This window comes from Antennarius striatus, chromosome 1 (assembly GCF_040054535.1).
Source record: "Antennarius striatus isolate MH-2024 chromosome 1, ASM4005453v1, whole genome shotgun sequence".
In the NCBI taxonomy this organism is placed as follows: Eukaryota; Metazoa; Chordata; class Actinopteri; order Lophiiformes; family Antennariidae; genus Antennarius; species Antennarius striatus.
In genome coordinates this window covers 12,772,955-12,796,369 of record NC_090776.1, presented here as the reverse complement: position 1 = coordinate 12,796,369, position 23,415 = coordinate 12,772,955, and the positions used below count along the sequence as shown (strand labels likewise).

Here is a 23,415-nt window from a genome sequence, read left to right as displayed (position 1 = left end):
TTCCAGCTGCAGACAACATGATCCTGGGCTGAAAGCTGAAAATACTCAACCTATGATGTCACGAAATCTTTATTGAAGTTTATAGGGGGGTTGTTGTTTTTTTGGGGGTTTTTTTTTGACAGATTTGAACGCATCTGCGTAAAATCATTATGTGAAGTAATCGGTTACAAGAATTTTAACCATTGCTTTCATTCTGAGCTTCACTTCTTCTCTTATTGAACGTGATGTTCTTCAACAGGATGTACCCGTCCACAAACAGGAGTCCAGCCGCCACGAGGCCCGCGACCTGTAAACACATAAACACAAACATCTTCACAAGACGTCGTTTTGTTTGTTGTTGTTTTTTTTTTGTGGATATTCTGGGACTAGAATGTCAATTTGATAGATTTATAATCCAACACTCCTCACCCCTCCGACCACCGTGCCCGCAACGGTGTGCGTAATCACGGCCACCAAACTCAACACAACGAAGTAGACCGCAGCAAACACCGAATTGAAAAGATCCTGATGGAGAGGAAGAAGAAAGACTTTAAAGCAGCTTTGTCCTCCTCGGTGTTATGACGTCATGCGGCGGGGGTGACCCACAATGAGAGGCCAGAAGAAGAAGGTCAACCTCTTGTTGAGCCTCAGCGCGTAAAGCAGCACCAGAAGTGAAGTGATCAGGAACTCCAAGGCGGCGGCCGCGATGTACTTTGGTCCGAACGCCACGGTGAAACACACAAAAGCCACAAGCAGGGCCCCCTAAGAGACAAATTAATAATTTGTTCATACAAACATGCATCCGTGTGAAATAGGTCAACAAGTTCTTTTTTTTATTTCAACTGATGTGTTCTACTTTCATGCGTTACGCATTTCAGTTTTTACGCAAACAGGAAGGGAGACTCACCATCCGCTTTCACGTTTTTGATTTCCACAAGCAAACTGATGCCCCCCCCCCCTTCCTCTAAAAAGTCAATCTGAATTTTATTTAATATGAAAAATACAACTTTAAGAGTCACCTACATTATGTACATCCTCCAGACAGGGCATTACTTCCAATAAAAACTGATTCCGCATTAAATCCACAGCCACACATCATCCACCTCCATCTCACCATCTCTGCCAGCTTCAGGATTCCCCTCCTGGATCTGAGAAAAGCAGCATCCACGCCCAGGGTCGGGACTTTATTTGGATTCTCTGACATGAAGGCGCAAGTTTCATTTGAAGCCCAAACTTCGTTTCCTCAAACAGTTCCCCTTCGCTGCATTTTGAAACGACTGCTAGGATATATGCGCAATCTTTTTCACACCGGCAGCTTGGCTCGTTCGAGAAATGTACAAGAAAATACGCACAAAGTTCATATGAATCAATTTGTCATGTGATGACTTGTCTGGTAATTGTCAAAGATACAAACATAGGAAAGACTTTTAATTAACAATTATAGGTTTCACAAGTTATTAAAATTTCATACAGGTCATACTTTCATTAAGTTATGGTGAAAATAAATAGATTTTCCTCTTCCCTGTAGTCACTAAAGCAAATTGTGACGCAAACAAGTTTTCTTAAAAAAAATAAAAATAAAAAAAAGGCAGAAGAATAAAAGTCATGGATGCAAAATCTCTTTGCATCGACACAGTAAATGCTATGCCCCTTATTTTTTACATCTGTTCTTCTCTTCAATGTCACCCGTTTTAAAAAAAAATAATTCAAGAAAGTTTTCTTTCAAAGGCACTTTTTTTTTCTTTTTGCTTCTTCGTTATTTGCCGTCAGTGAGGCCATTCACACTTCCAAGGTTTGGACTCTGGAGCTTTGAGACATTTCCCAATCTTCTCACAGCCTGCAGGCGCCCAATTCTGCAACAGAGACCAACCATCATCATCATCATCATCATCATCACAAGAAGCAGGCGAGATTGTAACAGGTATTTTAAATTTTCAGGCAGATTATAAAGCCTTCTTGCCACAGCGGTAACACACTCCACCACAAGGGGGCAGTGATGCGTCGCAAATAAATGCGCAGCGGTTTGGCCAGCTAAACAATCTCTCGAGATTTTACTCAAAACAGCATAAGAACAAGGTTCCAGATTACGGTAATATTGGGATTTATGTGCCGGAGTGAGTTTAGTTTAGTTATTAACGAATAAAAACCGAATCTATTGAAGGGGAACATAAAAAGTCTGAAGGGTCAAAACCAGCAGAAGAGAGATAAGTTTGAAAAACAAAGTTCCTTCATAGGCTTTCATTGATTTTTAAATTTCTTTCTAAGGATTTATAATTAGCTATTGTGATTTTTTTTTGTTTTATCTCACGAATGAAAGAATCTGCTGTGAAAACACACATGTGGAGCTGCAAAATGTGACCAAACCTGTTTTCACTGCGTCCCATTTCATCTCCAAAGGTCCATCAAAACAGAAAAAAAAAAAGATATATTCCTTTATTTAACTCTCACCATCACAGCAAAGTCACACACGTTGAGCTGGGGAATACCAGGCAGCAGATTCTTCTTATGCTCCTCCACCACCGGAGATAGGCTCCTCAGCACATCCTTGTACTCCTGGGACAGAACACTGCAACGCAGTTTGAACTGCTCAGTTTAGATAGTCAGTACACATATTTTTCCAATTCTAAGCTTTAATGATTTGTTTTATTGTTGTTTTGTAAGGAGCGATGCATGAAAACCCAATTTGTGACAGGATTTCTATCCACAATTATTTTGTGAGCCCTCCTGTTCCTGGTTAGACCTTTATATAACATCATCATTTCCAAAAATACATGAGGAGAGGATACAATAACTAAATTAAAGCATCACAAATACACGCCGACTTAAACACGCTGAATCTACTTTGTCGGTTCGCTCTGCTAGGAAATGAAAAGCATCACAATGATGAAGACAGTCTCTGAATTTGTGTGTTGTTGTTTTTTTCCCTTTTTTTCGGTGAGCCAATCCACACGCGGTCCACTCGGCACACCGAGTGGAACGAACCATGTGACCTCCATCCCCATCCCCTGTCTCTCAATTACTGCTGCTGGACACCAGTGAAGCCGAGCACCTCTGTGCATTATTATATTCAGTGTGTAAAACACAGGGGCCCTGAAGGCTTTCAAAGGAACGCTGCTCTCAATAGGACCTGTAGGGTTAATGGGCTGTGTATGCACACACCGTGTGTGTGTGTGTGTGTGTGTGTGTGTGTGTGTGTGCCAGGGGAGTGGGTGTCTGGTGGCGTGACACATGGACAGACAAATATCAGCAGTGCAATTACACCGCTGATACGCTCGCTGGCAGCACCTGTGCCAGCCTTCCATCCTCCCTCCGCTGCAAACTCAACCTTCTGATTGGCCCCCAGGGGCCATGTGCATGCATGTGAGGTGAAGTGTCAATTAGAGTAATAACCCCAGGCCCTGTCCAGCTCACACCTACCCTCCCCTCTTAGATCTCCCACAGGGCAGCGGGGCTTCCACCATCAGCCAGCACCTGCTCCTTTCCTCGATACTCCCAGTCTTTACTTTAACCCCCCCGCCCCGCACCCCCCACAAAAAAACAACAATTACTCGACTGGTAATGCACTGGCTGCTGTTAGTCTCTCCTGACGGAGCACATTGGTCATAACTACATTATGTTTCGCAATATAAGGCGCGCTGGACTATAAGGCGCACCTTCAATTAATGACATATGTTTAACTTTTTTATATATATATAAGGCGCACTGTCGGTTTTTGAGAAAATTAAAGGCTTTTAGATGTGCCTTATAGTGCGGAAAATACTGTAATCATCGTGACCCCAGATTTAAAGACACACACACACACACAAAAATAAAGGATCACTCCCCCCTTGGTTGGAAATAAGACATTCAGACACTTAGTCAATCTGAGATCTCAAATTCTGCTTTCGCCCAATCTTAATCAGCACCAGGGACATTTCCCCTCCCCACCCCTCCCCCGCTGTCTGCTCCCGCTACTTACTGCTACCCTTCGTTTTGTGATCGGCGATGAAGTGAATTAATAGGAGTGAATGTAAGCGAGATTTATCAGTCGGCTACAAGTGTTGACTTCCTGCGTGAGTCTGCAAGCCAAGCACGGAACGTCTCGAGAAAACTTCCCCCCCCAAAAAAATAAAAAAAAATAACAACAACCAAGTTTTCTATTGTTTTGTCGATGCACCTAAAATCTTACACTGCAGACCTCTAAATCAAAAACTAATAATATCATTTGTTTATGCCCCCTCTGCATACAAACAATAAAAAGCCCACAGTCAGCACGGCTCATTATCATGATTATGCCTACTGGTGGGGAGACAAATTCTGGAATAATAAGCAGCTTGTATGCAAATGCAGTCTTTTGATTTATAATGTATGGCACCCAAGGGGGATGGGGGCATTGCTCAGGTGTGTCACCACTCTGATTACTGATTCATAACACTACTGCTGGAACACACACACACACACACACACACCCCCATAGACACACACTCGCACACGGGCAGAAGGTGGGGGAATTGAGGAGACAATCAACTACATCTGTCCTGCCCCCCCCCCCCCACCAGCTTCTCCACCCCGGTGGAAATTGAGCACTTCAGTGAGGACTATTGATTGGAGACACAAGAGCTTGGTGGCAGGCAGCAGATGAGGCCAGACGGTGCGGGGCCGCCTGCGGTGTTAGGGGCCGTGGTCATGATCCGGACCCCAACACCCCCACCCCCCCCTCTGGGGATGTGATCCCAGGTAGGTGGTGAGAATATGATGTGTTAACCTTGGGGGTCACAGAGACTGAAGCCGGAGTGGAAGGCGAGCAAAAGGCCGGTGAATGAATCCAGAGGGGGGGTCCAAAGTCACCGGTGAGGCGATGCAGACCCGGTGTGGTCTGAACAACCGGGGTGGGTCATCGTCCAATCAAACGGCAGCTAGGACTCGGATGGAAAGATGAAAACATGGAACATAAAGCCGCTGCGTCTTTCCTCCTGAATTTCAAGAACCACAATCAATGCCGTTTTTCTGGATGACTCTTGTGGGAGTTGTGTGTGTTGTGTGTGTGTGTGTGTGTGTGTGTGTGTGTGTGTGTGCACTCTTTGCTACATCACAGGCTGCGACAGTAGTGAAGGTATGTGTGCAGACAGGCTCTACATCATCTTAAGTGGCTCTTTAGGTGCAGACAGAGATTAATGACGGCCAGGCAGCCAGTCCAGCTGGGGGACCGAGGAGCACACGGACAAAACGCACACATACACACACACACACACACACACACACACAAACACTTAACAAGGATGGAGTAGAACGGTCCCATAGGATGCACAGGGACAGCAGCTGAGGGGTGAGACTGAGCCGCGTTGCTCAGCAGTGGATGGACCGGGGGGAGCGACGAGGGAACAAAACCGTGAAGAAGTTTAGAGAGGAAGAGGACGGACTAGTGCGGAGAGAGGAAGAGCAGCACACAAGCGGCCAGGTCCAGGAGACGGGCGCCCGAGCGCCGACCTTGGAGACGAACTCAATGACCTGAGCGTCCAGCGCTCGGATAAGACACGGTTGCCTAGCGATGTTTTTTTTTGTGTTTTTTTTGAGTGAAAAGTAAGGCTAATAGATGAACGACTGAAAAACAGCATTAATGTTTTATCATCCAATCTGACCAGGCAAGCAGGAGCGAACGTACGAGCTGCAGGAGGCAGAAAGGGGTCATGGAGATGTTTTCGAGGGCAGGATGAGCGAAAGCATCCACAGAAAGGATATTCTCTCATTATTATCTTAAACTATCAGTTTCAGAATCCGCAAATTCCTTCTCAAAGATCATACGAATACGTTCACAGTCCCCCCGCGCCCTAATATGGTTATAGTTCCTCTGAGTCTCCTGGAGTCGATCCATCCTCTCCTCCGGGTCGAGGCAAAAGATGAATACAACTGGGAGTACAGCACGCCATTTAGACGCCAACCTGCAGTTTAAACCTGCAGCACTGTGTCACCGAGGGAAGCGTCCAATCAGACTGCATCTGGCTCATCCCATCAATTCAGAATCTTAGTTTTCTAAAACTTTCTATCACTCGCGTCTGTTTCCACATTCTCAACCCTCTCTTGTGCTTTTTTCTGAAATCCCTATACAGTATTTTCTGGACTATAAGGCGCCTTGTCGGTTTTTAAGAACATTAAAGGCTTTTAGGTGCACCTTATAGTGCGGAAAATACTGTACTTGTTCCTGGTTGACACCCCCCCCACACACAGGAAATCAAATGTGAGCAGACTTTTTGGAGAACTCACTTGATTGGGTACTTTTCCCCAGGATCCCGTCCCAGGTGGAAGATGAGTGGCTGCAGGGTGTGCTCTTCCTGTTCATGAGTGGTCACACCCGGGACCTCTTGGCCTGGACAGAAGTTGATTCCCTATACGATTTATAAAAAAAACAACAACAACAACAAAAAAACACATCTTACTTAAATGTGAATCTAGTTTCTGCATTTGAAGCAAAAGAAGGAAAGATTGAAAACGAGGCATAAAAAGCTGACAGCTTGTGAGTTAGGGATCCTCCGTGGCGTTAAAGGCTTTACGTTTATTGTATATTATAGGTGAGTAAGATCTGTGTGTTTGTATAATGATGTAATTCAAGCAGAATATGGATTCGATTAGTGACGGCTGCCTGCAGACGCTTTATTACTGACACTCTCGAGAACACAATCTGACATTTGAGAGGAAATTAATGAAAGATTTTTACTCCCCTGTGTTTCTAAAGACTCCAGAGTTATTTTTTAAATTTATTTTTTAATCACTGAGAAACATTCATCTCGGGTAGCGTGGCCTTGAGAATCTCTACGTACGACACAAAGCCCTTAGAAATTCAATATGAAGATCAGTCTTTGTCCACAGAGTAACCAAAGAATATATTTGCATTTCATTTATGACGGAATTTCAACACGTTTTCTTTCTAATATCTGATGCTATTCTGACATCTGTTGTTTTTTTTTTGCCGTGGTGTACGTCATTTCAGATTCTTCAGTTTGATCCTTTTGAATGTTTTATACGCACAAAAAAAATATTTCTGTGTATTTTTACATTTATTCTCATGGCGCTTTCAGTCCGATTGTCGATTTTATTTGTGGGCAGCCTGAAGGCGTGGTCGGTAGTGCCGTGGCCTCGTGGCCAGACGGTTCTGTGGTCAGTCTGATCTCACCTTAACTGTGACTGAAAGTCTTTCTTTGTGGCCCGAGGACGAGTCCAGGCTGAACCTCGCCAGACATCCTGAGAGCCACAGACACACTTTTCTAACTCTTGGTTCCATTCCTGCAGTACATTTAAAGGAGTTCAAGTCAAGGACTCCTCTTTCCTTGTTGCCCCCGCCCCCCACCCCTCATTCCATTCCCACGAGCCTGGCAGTGATTGCAGTCTGATTGATTCACACTCGCTCCTCCAGAGGCCCCCCCCCGGAGATCCACCTCTGTCGTCAACACACCCAAACACAAACACACATTTTGATGAGCACAAACTAATATTGAGAAAGCATTCATCTGTAAGGCACTGCTGCTGCCCCCCCTCTGAGATCATTGGACGGAGCACCTCGGCATACATATAGAGGAGACGGGAAGAGGGAGAAGCGAAGGACGTTTACCTCCCGCCCTGCGGAGCCTCCTTTCATGAGGGCCTGTCGTGTCTTTTCAAGCCAACAGCAACGAAATGCAGAAGAGAATGAAAGGAAAAAAAAAACCCCAACTCATCCCAGAGGAGCAGAAATGAAGACCTGCTGTGAGCATCTATCTCTGACCCGGTCTCTGGTCGCCCAGACGCATCGGTGGGGGCCAGACGCACTGGTGGGGGCCAGACGCATCGGTGATTGGAGAATGACCAAAGTTGAATATTTGGAACAATATAATTTACTTCCATGTATATTTGATTGATTCAGCATTTTGAAGCAGCACCATACTTTTGAAACACACTTTTAAATTTCAGTTTCCATAGAAACCTGATGAAATGCAACATGTTGTTTTGTTTTTTTTAAAATATTTTTTTACATATAAAAGGTATGTCAACCTATGGCGGTGACATCTGGTGAAGCCAGACTGTACAGTTTGATACACTAAGGACAAAATGATTTGAACAGATATAACATCTAATATAATAGTCATTTTATGTTGGGTTTTTTTTTTTTTTGAGGGGGGTCTGGGGTTAAAACAACCACCACAGCTGCGTCTGAGCTCCCACTGCTGCACAGCTTACTCAGCGACGCACATACAAAAGCAGCCGCAGTCACTACAAACTATATTTTACAATATTAACATCACCACAGCGACTCAGGAGAGTTTGATGAGAGCCATTTAAGCCTGTGAAATTTCTAATTTTCCTCATGACTGAGCCGGATGAACGCAGCCTGGACAGCGCTATAAGTCTGCCAACTATCAACCTGTAATTTCACTCGTCTCCCCAGACTCACATCTTCTCTTGTTTATTTCACGCGGGCCACCGTAGTCAACCAAATTAAGTTCTGAAAGTGTAAATCAGGATGTTTTTTTCTTAGGTTTGATTGTAGATTTAAGAAGCAAATGGATTTAAACTGACGCCTGTAAGAAGACGCAAGAACACTCAAAAAGGTCATTCTCGAAATAAAACCTATTGTTTAAACTGAATATATTAATAAGATATAACATATTAGAGCTATGGAGAACTGAACATACACGCAGGTTTTCTCTTGTCCTCTCTCTCTTATGTACACACACACACACACACACACCCCAATCGATAGGCAACTCACAGGCAATCAGATGTTATTATTTGTGAAGTTCCACTTCAGTTCACATGAGTTGATAAAGGAGGCTGCTATTGATTCAGCGGCCCTGAAGGAGAGAGCAATTTAGGCGGCTGATGGGGCATAAAGCAAACTGGATCGCAGGAAAAGCAGAGCCGCGGACGGAAGATGGGGGGTCATGGTTTTTTACGGACCACAGGGAGGAAGGAGGACCAACACGATTCTACTCGTGTGTCCAAGATTTCACATTTTCTCTGACGCAATCAGTCACCTTTCCTCTTGATGTGTTTACAGTGGACAGATATTTCTGGCACGTGTCTTTTTCTTTTTCCCTGTGACGAGAGAGGAAACAAGGTCTACGACAGGCGTCGTCGGTATAAAACGGGGAGGAAGAAAATCTCCGCTGGAGTTTGAACAAACAAGTCAACTGGTTGATGAATGATGCAAGTCGGATGAAGTGGGGGCTCTTCATTAATATTCATTACACTCTGATGTACACAGCAGTCAACTGATGAGCTATTTTCAAGATAACACCAGCAGTGAAAGCGTTTGTGTGTTTGGGTAAGATTAGGAGAGACAAAGAGAGGCGAGGACGTGGCGGCGCCGTGTTAAATGGAAACCTCACACTTTTGAACTCGTCCCATGAGTTGCTCCAGGTCCAGTAATGTGCTTTGTACAGTCCAAGCCTGACAGCCATCAGCTCGTTTCCACGGTAATAGAAGATCGGCCTGTTGGGAGGAGGAAATGATGCTCATGTAGCAACGCTTAAAGTTCATTCTGTCTTCTTCTTTTACCCATTTTTGCATTTAAAAAAAGAAATTTGCTCTCCTGCGTGAAAAAAAAAGACAAAGATTGACTGCAGAGCGATTACAGCAGTCGGATCTACAAGCTAACATTACCATGCTAACATTCATCAGGTTTAGCAATTACCGTCGTTTTGTGGGATCATAATTTGATTTAGACTGACTTTATTAAGCCCAAATTGGGGGAATTTGCTGGTCAATATGCTAGCATCTGGGACACATCTGGAAAATCTACTCGTCAAATGCCCCTAGGCCTGCTGGGATAGGCTCCAGAACCCACGAAAGCGAAGGAATTGGTTCGGAAAATGAATGAAGGAATGAATTTCTGTCTGAAAAGGCCACAAATCTCAGCTGGCATTCGTACCTACCTGTTTATGGACACAGATGAGCCATTCAACAGGACTGGGGTCAGGTCCAGCCCGTCTAGGGTCCTGTCGTCTGGAGGGCTGATGCCGGCCACAGCCAGACTGGTGGTGAACAGGTCCATCACAGTGGCCAACTGGTAACTCACCTGCAGAGAACAACACAAAGTGTAGCGGAGAAGCTGCAAGAGTCAGAAAAGAGGACAGGCCAAGTCCCTCTTTCGAGGACCTTTTGTGATTTTGTTCACAAATCCAGAATGAACTGCTGGAAAACCACCAGGTTCCTTTTTGTTATGCTGCATTTCTGAGTAAAGTTAAAATGCAGAGTCATGATAGGATGCTTGCACGTGCAGTTGTGTGTACACGTCTAGGAAAGAGGTACATTTCTTCAGTCTCCTCTCTAATCTCTGCTTGCAGGTTTATTATAAAAACCTCCAAAATGCCTAATATATATATATTTTTAAGAGGAGGTACAAAAAAAGAGGAGAGGAAGTAGGGAGAGGACAAGGCCCGGGCCAGCAGGCGGCTGCAGCTGGAGCGAGCTGGTGTTTTATCTCCTCCTCGCAGTCCCAGTGAAAAGCTTTATTTTATTTATAAACTTTGAACTATTTTCTGATAAAATGCCATTTTTTCGCTGTCATCCTTGATCTTCCATTCCATTCTCTCCTGAGCGAGCCTTAGAGGGAGACGGCACGCTCACAATCAGATAGCGCTATCTGGTCTCTGCAGCTGCACCGCCATGTGCCGCTGTGCTCCTATCGGCGGCCAGCACACATACACACACACACACACGAACACACACACACACACACACGAACACACACACATGCACAAGCTCCTAAACACTGAAATGAATTCCCCTTTCTTCTGTATCCACAGAAGTAGCCACAGAAAGGGCTTTGCAATGTATTCCATGATCTATCTGCACATCCAGACACTCCGTCTCTTTCTCAAAGCCGTGCGCACGCACACACACACACACACACACACACACACACACACACACACACACACACACACACACACACACACACACACACACACACACACACACACACACACACACACACACACACACACACACACACACACACACACACACACACACACACACAGATTTAGTCCTTCACTTCATTTTATTTAAGTCCGCCTCACACAGACCCACACAATCCATTAAAGAAGACGGGACAAAAGGACACAAGAGGAAGCAAATGTGACATTTAGGGGGTAATAATTTGCAGGGATAAAAAATAGCCCCAACTTTCAGACTCAGGCCGGACTAACCGAGGATTTTATCACACCAGCTGACTTTTTTTCCTTCCTCTGTTACCTCCGTCTCGTTCCGAAGCTTAAGCTTTGTTTTTTTCCCAGCTTTTCACCAACTCATCACTCTCTATTAACGTCATATCCTCCCCCCGTCCCTCTCCTCCTCGCTTTTCCTCCCCCCAGTTGTGAGTGGCGATGCCGGTTATCTGAGGAGGCAGCGCTTCTATCCCCAATTCCTGCCACTCTTCTGCCTGTGCGTCTGCTCCCTGATAAAAAAACGTGACAAAAAGGGATTGTGATGGTCGACCCACCTCCCCCCATCTTTGTTCCTACAGCCACAGGCCCCCCCGGCAGCCCTGGCCCCTCGCCCACCCCTCGGACACTTGGAGAATGCTGAATCTGCACCTGCTTTTTCGGACCGGTCCCTTCATTCCAGCACAGCTCCTTCCATCCTCTACGGAAGGTTATCGCTCAGATGCATCTGAGGATAAAACTTTGTTTTGTCTCTTTGTTACAATGAACATGCAGAAATTATCTTTTAATATAAAATGCGTTGCATCGATTTCTCCGAATGCTCACAAACTTTTGCATGCACAGATTTTTCTGAGGACTTAAGAAAAAGTCAGGGAGCGAACCTGTGATCGGTTTACCCCTCCCTCTACACAGAATTTATATTAATAACTCCAGCGCTGTGGTGCACAGTAGCTCCAACAAAGTAGCTTTGTCATCACAACCCCAGAGGATGATCTACTGACCCTGGTTCTCACAGCTGCAGACACACACCTACATCTATAATCTCCTCCGCAGGTCTGGAAAGTTAACTCTGTCGCACTCGAGTAACCCCGACGTTCGAACGCATGCACACACAAGGTGTAGGCGTTTAGAACAAAAATTTTTTAAAAATCTTCTGAGCGCAGACGCGTTGGTCAAAAATAATGTGGCACCACATTCCTGGCAGTATGGCGTTGCCAGCGTCTTTAGCGCTCCCCTTCCTTTTTCCTTTTCTACACCAGCCATCTCTTTTACTTCTTCTTTGCCTCCTTTCCCGTCGTCCCCCCCCCCCACCTTCCTAGTTCCTTTATCCTGAACGCCTGGCATATTCAGATACTGAAGTCCTCATTACAGCTCAATCCAACCTCAGCAAACACACAAACAGATTAGCTGCTTAAGACGCTCCCAATCCCCCTCTCCCTCACTACTCCGCTGTGCTATCAGGCTCCAGCACACCCCCGTGAGATGAGCCAGGGGCAAGGCTTACTGCAGACTGCAGCCTCTGCTCGCTCCTCCACCAAATCCCTCTGCGTCACAGCCCTGTGTCACAGCTGCCCCTAATACAATTAAAAGTCATTTGCAGAACGCACAGGCTTAAAGGATCACGGTGTGGGTGGGTGGGTGGGGGTTAAACTGGGGAAGGGTAGGAAGGAAAAGGGAGACAGAGTTTTTTGGGGGGCATTAATTCCAGCCAAAACATATTTGAAGAAGCAGGAAAAAGAAGCCCACACGCTCAGCGGATGCAATCGTAGGGTTTTATCTCCGGCGCTGGTGGAGTTGAGTCACTCGATAGAAGTGGAACAGAGTCCAGATTAACGGGTTCAGGCGCCCAAAGAGGGAACACTTGTAAAGTGGTAAACGAGACACAAATGAAACAAAAAGCAACAATCGTTCAAAAGAGAGGATTAGTGAAATAATTATTCCTTTACTCTCAACCTGCTTTGTAGCCCCCCCCCACCCCCACGTCCTCATCCATCGCCCATGGCGACACAAAAGCGTTTCCTCTGCCGGTACTTGTTGACAGGCCTGAACGTTAGGAAGCAACAACGATTAGAAGACAGAAAAATCTGGCTCCGGATCCGGATTCCAGGTCAGGTTCTGCTCTGGGGGAGAAGGACGGCGGTGAGGGAATGTTTTACGGGTGTTCTCACCACGCCCTCTTTGATATGTCCGGGCCACCAGGCAATGGCGGGTTCCCTCATGCCCCCCTCGAAAGTGGTCTCCTTGCCGCAGAGGAACGGCCCGTTGCTGCCGCCTGAGGAGAAGCAGGAGAACCGGTGAAGCCACGCATCGACGGCAGCTGTGAGACAGTCGGCCTGAGCGTTTACCTTCTTTTGCGCCCGACGCTAAAGCGGCGCCGTTGTCTGAGGTGAAGAAGACGAAGGTGTTACTGGCTATGCCCAGGTTCCGCAGCGACGACAAGATCACGCCCACGCTGTAGTCCAGCTCCATCACGGCGTCGCCGTACCTACAAGCAATCAGCGTCTCTCTGTCATATACACACACACTCATTCTGTCGCTAACCGGTCGTTAACAAAGGATGACGTACCGGCCTCGCTGACTCTTCCCCAGGAAGCTACTGGAGGCGTAGACGGGGCCGTGGGTGGCGTCAACCGCCCAGTAAAGGAAGAACGGCCGCCGGACATCCACCTGACGCCGTATGAAGTCGAGGCCTTCCTGCAGGGGGGGTGGGAGGTGTCAGAGAAGGTCGCAACACGTCGCACGGCTGTTTGTTCACGACTGACGTTGGCGGTGGAGACGAGCGAAACAAGCGTGAACTAGAGTCTCAGGTGACTGACCTTCAGGTAGATCTGTGTGAGGTTGGACTCTCCGGTTTTCTTGTTGATCTGGAATTCCTCGTAGTATCTGGAAAACAAATTCACTCCATCATTCGTTAGCGACCGTCCCACCTGATTTTCACCCCCACTCCCTCGGAGACGTCATCCCTCCTCTTCTTATTTAACCCACGATTCTCTAGCCGTGACCCAACGGCATTGTCAGGCCTTCCAATCAGCCTCTAAATGGACACGACGACGGAAGTAAATCTTCCCTCTCGTGTTTGCAAGGGATTCGGTGAAAGACGTATTTGGGACGTCTCAGCGAAGCTGAGTCGGGGATGGGGGAGGGCTAGTGGCGGGGGGGGGGGGCTGTTAGGAGGTGTTGCTGAAGCGTGGCGTGGCGAGCAGAGAAGCAGTGACAGGCATCTCTCTCTCACGCTTCGTTTCCTCCAGGTGTCTCCGCATACAGCCAAAGCAACCTGCCGTCTCTTGAGGGCATGTGTGTCTGTGTGTATGCATGTACGTGTGTGTGTGTGTGTGTGTCCAGGGCTCAGGTATGCAGCACTGATTAAACCCATGGCTAAGCGAAAAACACGCCCGGCTGCCAGTTCCAATGACCCTGAATACACATATGGCTGTTTTGGGGAAAACAAATGGGCGGAAAATGGAATACACAAGCACAGCTGGTACAGAGAGGAAGAGGAGGAGAGACACTCGGCTCATCCACACAAAGTATTCCTCTGAGTCATGGGGGAAGAGGACTTTTAATAAATTCTCAGCCTTTGTTTTCTGCCTGCTGTTATGTTTATATTAGTGCTCAGGTGTGATCCTACCTGCCAACCATCTCTGAGTTGTTGTAGACGGGGATGTTCGGTCTGACATTTACGTTGTAGGGGCCAAAGTGACAGTTTGGTGACCCAAACCACTCACTGAAGCCGTTCTCCAGAGGCAAATACTGTGGTCTGTGGCCCAGATGCCTGCAGTGGTAAAAAAAAAAAAAGGCTAAATGCACTCATTGTGTTCCACATGTTTGACTTTAGAGCAAGTTTTTTCTTTGAAACTGTCACACAGGTTTGTTTTTTACACTAATAGTTATTATTGGTGTGTTATAACCCAGCAAAAACAAAAGACACTCTTGTGTCGTCTTCTTCTTTTCCTGACGGCTTTTCCCTTCAGGAGTCGCCACAGCGAATCAGTTGCCTCCATCTAACCCTGTCTTCTGCTTCTTCTTCTCTCACACCAACTACCTTCATGTCCTCTTTCACTACATCCATAAACCTCCTATTTGGTCTTCCTCTAGGCCTCCTGCCTGGCAGTTCAAAACTCAGCATCCTTCTACCAATATATTCACTATCTCTCCTCTGGACATGTCCAAACCATCTCAGTCTGGCCTCTCTGACTTTATCTCCAAAACCTCTAACATGTGCTGTCCCTCTGATGTACTCATTCCTGATCCTATCCTTCCTGGTCACTCCCAAAGAGAACCTCAGCATCTTCATCTCTGCTACCCCCAGCTCTGTCTCCTGTCTTTTCCTCAGTGACACTGTCTCTAGACCAAACAACATCGCTGGTCTCACCACAGTTTCGTACACCTTTCCTTTAATTTTAGCTGAAACTCTTCTATCACACATCACACCTGACACTTTCCTCCACCCGTTCCATCCTGCCTGTACACGCTTCTTCAACTCTTTTCCAGACTCTCCATTGCTCTGGACTGTTGATCCTAAGTACTTAAAATCCTCCGCCTTCTTGATCTCTTCTCCCTGTAACCTCACTCTTCCACTTGGGTCCCTCTCATTCACACACATGTACTCTGTCTTACTGCGGCTAACCTTCATTCCTCTCCTTTCTAGGACAAAAGACACTCTTGTATGTGATGGAAATATACCGCTTTGTTCCTGTCGAATGGAATATAATGGTATCCATTATAAAAGCATATTGATATTAGTTTATTATTAACTTTACTCACTTTAAATAACAGCTTTTCACTGATTTTTGAGTAGTAGTGTTTGGCTCATTTTGATCAAACTGGCTGCATTTCTGTGATTCTTTAATTCAAATCACTTTACAGTTTTATTATTTAGAGTATTTAATTCATCCACTGCAATCATACTTCCAGTACATGTGAGTTAAAGATAAAGAGCTCACCATTTGCCAATTATCTTGCTGATGTAGCCCTTTTTCTTCAGCATGCTGGGTAAGAGAATTTCCTCCTTAGAGATTCCTCCCACTATCTCCTGTGGAGTGTATGCTATAAAAAAGTCAATATTTAGCAGACAGAACTTTGCTACACTTTATTGAACATTGTCCATTAGAGTCTGGTGCCGTAATGAGAAAACCTCTAAGAAATGAGAGTTTACCATTCCTGGCGTGGGCGTTCGTGCTGTAGAAGCCGTTCCTGATAGGCAGCCTCCCAGTGAGAAGAGCAGCTCTGGCTGATGAGAGGACAAAAAAGTTATAAGGAATTGTATTTTATCAAATTAAAGCCTGAGCAAAATCCGTTATTTGTAAGGTGCTATATTTAAATTTTCAAAATCTAATCTCATGTCACATAATCTATGAGAATCTACCCTCTGCTGGTTAGCTTGACTACCTTTATTTATTTATTTATTTATTTATTTTTAATTTTCATAAATAAAATCTAGACACATTTGTTTCTGAATATGAATATGCATTACCTTCAAGCCATCATATATTTAATGTACTTGTAAAGGCGATAGGCGATAATGTAGCCAAACAGCATAGGATGGTGGTGTGTAGGATGACTCTGGTGGTGAGGAAGATGAAGAGGGCAAAGGCAAAGGACGAAATGGTGGAAGTTGAAAAGGGAAGAGTGTTGCATGACTTTAAGGAAGGAGTTAAGACAGGCTCTGGGTCGTCAGGAGCTGCTTGCAGATGACTGGACAACTACAACTAATGTGATCAGGGAGACAGGTAGGAGAGTACTTGGTGTGTCATCTGGAAGGAAAGTACATAAGGAGACTTGGTGGTGGAATGAGGAGGTACAGGAGGGTATACAGAGAAAGAGGTTAGCTAAGAAGTGGGACACTGGGAGGACTGAGGAGAGTAGACAGGACTACAGAGAGATGCAGCGTAAGGTGAAAGTAGAGGTAGCAAAGGCCAAACAAGAAGCTTATGATGACTTGTATGCTAGAGAAGACAGTAAGGAGGGAGAGACTGATCTATACTGGTTGGCAAGACAGAGAGACAGAGATGGGAAGGACGTGCAGCAGGTAAGGGTAATTAAGGATAGGGATGGAAGTGTATTGACAGGTGTCAGTAGTGTGATGGGAAGATGGAAAGAGTACTTTGAAGAGTTGATGAATGAGGGAAATGACAGAGAACAAAGACTAGAAGAGGTGACTGTTGTCACTGAGGAAGAGACAGGAGGCAGAGCTGGAGGTAGCAGAGATGAAGATGCTGAGGTTCTCTTTGGGAGTGACCAGGAAGGATAGGATCAGGAATGAGCACATCAGAGGGACAGCACATGTTAGAGGTTTTGGAGATAAAGTCAGAGAGGCCAGATTGAGATGGTTTGGACATGTCCAGAGGAGAGATAGTGAATATATTGGTAGAAGGTGAGTTTTGAACTGCCAGGCAGGAGGCCTAGAGGAAGACCAAAGAGGAGGTTTATGGATGTAGTGAAAGAGGACATGAAGGTAGTTGGCGTGAGAGAAGAGGATGCAGAGGACAGGGTTAGATGGAGGCAACTGATTCACTGTGACGACCCCTGAAGGGAAAAGCCGACAGGTAAGAAGAAGAAACACTTCCACACTAAATATGAAAAAGAATTCAAAACATGTGGCATCCTGTGAAACAGGAACGGCTGGTCCAGGTTGTTCTAACCCACGATGTGACAGTACTAACTCAGCACTGTTCCCCGGACTTGGAAGCCCTCATCATCAACTGCAAGCCCTTCTACTCGCCCCGCGAGTTCTCCTCATTCATTCTCGTCGGTGTTTACATCCCGCCGGAAGCTAACGTGCCTGAGGCGCAGTGCACGCTGGCCGACGTGATACTGAGAGTAGAACGTGTACACCCGGATGCCTTGGTTACTGTCCTCAGGGATTTTAACAAAGGTAATCTCTCCCAAGACCTCCCAAAGTTCAAGCAGCTCATCAAGTTCCCCACCAGAGTAGGTAACATCCTGGACCACTGCTACTCCACCAGCAGCGGTGCGTACCACGCTGTTCCCCGCGCTGCACTGGGCCAGTCCGACCACATCATGGTGCATCTGATTCCTGCCTACAAGCAGAAATTAGAGCTCTGCAAACCTGTTGTTAGGACTTCCAAGAAGTGGACCAGTGATGCAGTGGAAGAACTTCACGAGTGCTTGGACTGCACAGATTGGGATGTGTTTAGGTCTGCCACCAACAGCCTGGATGAGTACACGGACACTGTGACGTCCTACATCACCTTCTGTGAGGACAGCGTCATCCCAACACGCACCAGGGTTAGCTACAACAACAACAAACCCTGGTTCACAGCCACACTCAGAAGGCTCAGGTCAGAGAAGGAGGCTGCATTCAGAAGTGGGGACAGAGACAGATACAAGGAGGCCAAGTACAGATTTGGTAAGAAGGTGAAAAGAGCCAAATCTGCATATGGTAAGAGAATGGAAGAACAATTCTCAGCTAACGACTCTGCTTCTGTCTGGAAAGGGCTCAAAGCCATCACCAATTACAATCCTAGAGCCCCCCACTCTGCCAACGACCTACGTCTGGCCAACAGCCTTAACGACTATTACTGTCATTTTGAAAGACAATGGGACAGACCTGATCACTATCCCCCATCACTATCCCCCATCACTATCAACGACCAGCCACTGGTCAGGAGCCTCATCCTCTCCCCCACTGTCTCATTGGGTCCTTCACAGCCCCACACCTCAGCGCCACCCCCCCTCCCCACACCTCTCCTTATCAAAGAAGGAGAGGTGAGGAGACTCAACCACCGCAAAGCTGCAGGCCCAGACTCCGTCCCTCCCTCCACCTTGAAGCATTGTGCCAACCAGCTGGCTCCGGTGTTCACTCAGATCTTCAACACCTCACTGGAGACATGTCACGTACCAGCGTGCTTCAAGACTTCAGCCATTGTCCCAGTCCCCAAGAAGACAAGGATCACAGGACTTAACGACTACAGACCCGTCGCTATGACATCTGTGGTCATGAAGTCCTTTGAGCGCCTTGTCCTGACCTACCTCAAAGACATCACTGACAACGTCCTGGACCCTCTACAGTTCGCCTACAGAGCCAACAGATCTGTAGACGATGCTGTAAACATGGCGCTACACTTTGTCCTCCAGCACCTGGACTCCCCAGGATCCTACGCCAGGATTCTGTTTGTGGACTTCAGCTCTGCTTTCAATACGATTGTCCCAGCTCTGCTCCATGACAAGCTCTCCCAGCTGAACGTGCCCGACTCCATGTGCAGGTGGATCACGGACTTCCTGACAGACAGACGGCAGTTTGTGAGGCTGAGGAAGCATGTCTCCGACACCCGGACTATCAGCACTGGCTCCCCTCAAGGCTGTGTTCTTTCCCCTCTGCTCTTCTCCCTGTACACTAACTGCTGCACATCTGGTCACCAGTCTGTCAAACTCCTGAAGTTTGCTGACGACACCACCCTCATCGGCCTCATCTCTGATGGGGATGAGTCGGCCTACAGAAGTGAGTTGGACCAGCTGGTATCATGGTGCAGCAGGAACAACCTGGAGCTCAACGCTCTCAAAACATTGGAGACGATAGTGGACTTCAGGAAAGACCCTCCTGCCCTCCCCCCCGTCATCATCTGTGACACTCCAGTGACACCTGTGGAGTCCTTCCGCTTCCTGGACACCACCATCACCCAGGAGCTCAAATGGGAGCAGAACATCAGCTCCCTCACGAAGAAGGCTCAGCAGAGGATGTACTTCTTCACCTCCCTGTGAAGATGCTGGTGAACTTCTACACTGCCACCATTCAGTCCATCCTCACATCCTCCATGTCAGTGTGGTTTGCTGCAGCCACGGCCAGGGACAAGGCCAAGCTGCATCCGTTCTGCGGAGAAGGTGGCTGCAGCCGCCCACATTTCCAGGAACTGTCTGACACAAGGACCCGCAGTCGTGCAGCCAGGATTGCCGCTGACCCCTCTCATCCCGGCCACAACCTCTTCCAGACCCTCCCCTCCGGTGAGAGGCTACGGTCCATCCGGACCAGGACCTCACGCCATAAAAACAGCTTCTTCCCCACTGCAGTCAGCCTCATGAACAATGCCCCCCCCCCCCCCCAGATAACCATCCGCCCCTCACCACTCTGCAAAGACAGTTTACTGTTTGGACTTATTTTCTTCACCTGCAATCACCATCCTTATACAGTATCTAAACACACCGTAATGTGAATTGTAAATAGTTTTTGTATTCTTATCCTATTCCTCACTCACTAATATTCTCTTCCGCCTTTCTATGCACCGACACCGCGTCAAGTTCCTCGACAGTAATTTTTACTGTACTTGGCAATAAAACCTCTTCTGATTCTGATTTATTTAACTAGCATTTGTTAAACCAACCAAGATAATAGTTTGTCTGCAGACTCACAAGGGGAGCAGAGGGGGTTGGCAGTGTAGAAATTAGGAAACAGCATGCCCTGAGCCGCCATGGCGTCCAGGTAGGGGGTTTCTTTAGAGGGCTGGCCAAACACCCCCAGGTCGCCCCAACCCATCTGAGGAGAAGGAAAAGGGGAGTTTATTATCATCTCTTTGTTATGTACACTGTTAACGAAAGGGTTCTGTGATGGATTCAGTTTAGAGACCCTGTTGAGTCTTTGGTATAAAAGTATAATATCTTCAATTTAGTTTCTTCGCAATATACATCATATTACCATCTGAAGGAGATAATCAGTCTACAGAAAATTCCTTCACACCAGGTGAAAGCATGCAGGTATTCTGACTCAGGTTTACGCCTTAGGTACAATAATATAGGAATGTTCTCCTGGTGTTTTTCTACTTTTCTACTTTTCAGTTAAAGATCTTTACAAAAGTCTTAATCTGGGCGGCAGAACAGATCAAGACACACAACACAAAGGCTCAGGGAACACACACTGTACGACAGAGCCAGGACACACTTGGGACTCTTTCAGCCAATCGCAGTTCAAACACCACTCTGCTCACGGATGTAATGAAGTGAAAATATATTATTAAGAACTCACGTCATCCATAAGCATGATGACGATGTTTGGTGGCGCAACATTTTCTGTTATTTCTGCTAGAGAATAACATATTAGCGCGCAGAATAGCGTCAGAAGTTCGGTCCCCATCACTCGCGCTGCTCTGCTGCAGTCACATGACCGCCGATCCAGGAAGTAATTTTTACCTTCAGGAGAGTTTGGAGCGCGGTTCCTGCGCAGGTTCAAGACAGCACATCGCGGTTTTTTAAATTCAATTCCACGTTTGATTTTATTTAAATGCACATTTATTGATTTTCTGAATAATGATGGCTATATTTGAATGGAATCTTTAAATTGTAACTGAACTAAAAAAAAAAATCATTCATTTACGAGTGATAATGCTACAAGAATATGTGATGGGAGCAGTCGAAAAGAAAAGGCTAACTTTGTGTTGTTTATGTTAAACGTATAAATACACAGTATGACTGGTTTGTAATTATTGAAATAAGGTAATACAGTACAGTACACACGGGCCAGTAAAATGTAAAAATCAGGTATCAGTATTTGTATTTCCAATTTTACAAGCGTACTTGAACGCAGCGTATCACGTGACAGCATCTGACAGCTCACAAGCGACAAGCAACATGGCGGTTTGCATAGCAGTGATAGCTAAAGAGGTAAGAGGCAAAGATTGCTGACGTCAAATGTCTTATTCACAGCTTGTGTTTGACGTCAAACATTTTCGTTAACAACATGTTCGTCTGTCAGTAAGTGACATATTTTCATTTATTTGTTAGTTTCAAAACCCAATCATAGCCAGCAGAACAGCTAACAACTTTAGCATTGTCGTCTTTGTTTTCTACATCCTTGCGTTGCCTTAACAGGTTCCTTTTTATATGTCTGTGTGTGTTTTCTCGGGTCTTTCCTCTAGAACTACCCGCTCTATATTCGCAGTGTTCCCACTCAAAATGAGCTGAAATTCCACTACACCGTGCACACGTCCCTGGATGTGGTGGAGGAGAAGATCTCGGCGGTGGGCAAGTCTCTGGGAGACCAGAGAGAGCTGTACCTGGGTCTGCTCTATCCCACCGAAGACTACAAAGTGTATCCTGTCATTTATGTTTCAATTCATGTCGTTTCATGTTATTTATTTATTTATTTAGCTTTTTAAGGTCATGGGTTAGGAAACACTCAATAAGACATGGAGTCCCAGCATCTGCCTTAACTGTATCTTGATCTTATTAATATCTGTATATATTGCACTCTTGTAACAGTCAAATGCACAGATCTATGCTACTGAAGAAAGACACACAGATGTTTAGACTACAGTATTGAGTTTGTCTTGTCATTGTTGAATGTTTGAGGTCTGAATGTTAGCAGTGGGACATCCTTAACTTGTTAATCAGATATGGATATGTAACAAACTCCAAGGTGAAATTTGTCATTGTTGTGGATTCGTCAAATACATCGTTGCGGGACAATGAAATTCGCAGTGTGAGTTGAGCAGACAAGCACTATCCTTCACAAGCAACATTTTCATAGGTTAATATACAACCACAAATTCTGTTGGGTCAGGATGTAGACCTAGAGATTAAATAGGACTGATTAAAAAGACATATGTTATTCTCACAATGTTTGGTCATAATAATCTGAGGGGTGTACTCTGACGCAGGATTAATGGGTTTGTGACATATGCTACAAGAGCTTTTCAATGGACAGAAGCACCTTGAGATATGAGTTTAACTCATTCCATGACTGAGCTCATAAGTCAACCAACTCAAACAAATTTTCCCCAATTAAAATAACTAGAATCATTTTAATCCATTTCAGCCTCGAAAAAGCCCCAAAAGCCTCTAAATTCTGAAGAAAATTTTTTTAATCAACAGATGTGTAGACTTTGCTTGTGCATAAATAATTATAGAGAAGTTACGTAAACAATGATTACTGTAAGTATAAAAAAAGCAAAACTCAAGCGAACACGAGTTACGTCTTTACACTATGAGCGAGAAGGAGATCCGGTCTCAGCTGATATATCCGTTCACCAACTAGCGGTGGTGGCCTGAATCACGATTCGTATCTCGGATTTCCGCTTGTGTGTCGAACAAAAGTATGGACAGAGCGATGGCTCCTATGTCAAATAACTCGTATGTGGGGCTGCTGGTATCTTAACTGTACATGGCAGCCCTGACTGAAGCACAGAACCTTTACCACACAGTCGTTTAGGAACCTCAAATTTTAGCGTTGGCATTCTGGTGTATGATTGGTAATGTCGTTTCTATTCCAGATGTTCAGAAAATTACACAATTCTTTTACTGATGTAATGTGCAACCCCTTCCACAACCCCGGAGACCCCATCCAGTCCAAGTAAGTTTTTTTAAAACTTCATACCAAAATATTGGTATATCTTTTCCCAGTCCTGCAGTTAACAGTCACTCCCTCCCCAGGGTTTTTGATGGCATCGTATCTGGAATGATGGTGCAAAATGGATGACATCCTACCGTCTGAGCTGACCTGTACATATCTCCTGTTTGATTTGCCTACTTGTTGCCTTGATTTTGAAATGCAGAAATAAATCTTAACTCTTGTCTCACACTTTATGCATGT

General features: G+C 45.8%; 3 protein-coding genes across 3 annotated transcripts; 1 reads left to right on the top strand and 2 right to left on the bottom strand.

Moving 5' to 3' along the window:
- Nucleotides 1-62: 62 nt before the first annotated feature.
- Nucleotides 63-1,319, bottom strand: LOC137610810 (chemokine-like factor). Its single transcript, XM_068338697.1, has 4 exons — nt 1,094-1,319; nt 586-741; nt 409-504; nt 63-286 (listed from the first exon to the last, which is right to left on the bottom strand). The coding sequence occupies exons 1-4, from the start codon at nt 1,181-1,183 to the stop codon at nt 176-178; spliced, it is 453 nt and encodes a 150-aa protein (XP_068194798.1). The 5' UTR covers nt 1,184-1,319; the 3' UTR covers nt 63-175.
- A 75-nt stretch (nt 1,320-1,394) lies between these two features.
- galns (galactosamine (N-acetyl)-6-sulfatase) lies at nt 1,395-20,982 on the bottom strand. Its single transcript, XM_068337568.1, has 14 exons — nt 20,854-20,982; nt 20,244-20,367; nt 16,033-16,107; nt 15,821-15,923; nt 14,506-14,649; nt 13,694-13,760; nt 13,444-13,571; nt 13,223-13,362; nt 13,046-13,149; nt 9,864-10,006; nt 9,318-9,420; nt 6,220-6,341; nt 2,428-2,545; nt 1,395-1,832 (listed from the first exon to the last, which is right to left on the bottom strand). Exons 1-14 carry the CDS (start codon nt 20,959-20,961, stop codon nt 1,746-1,748), a joined length of 1,566 nt encoding a protein of 521 aa, XP_068193669.1. The 5' UTR covers nt 20,962-20,982; the 3' UTR covers nt 1,395-1,745.
- A 453-nt stretch (nt 20,983-21,435) lies between these two features.
- Nucleotides 21,436-23,397, top strand: trappc2l (trafficking protein particle complex subunit 2L). The gene is made up of 5 exons (XM_068338822.1): nt 21,436-21,488; nt 21,743-21,915; nt 22,218-22,305; nt 23,096-23,175; nt 23,256-23,397. Exons 1-5 carry the CDS (start codon nt 21,456-21,458, stop codon nt 23,299-23,301), a joined length of 420 nt encoding a protein of 139 aa, XP_068194923.1. The 5' UTR covers nt 21,436-21,455; the 3' UTR covers nt 23,302-23,397.
- The last annotated feature ends 18 nt before the right edge of the window (nt 23,398-23,415 follow it).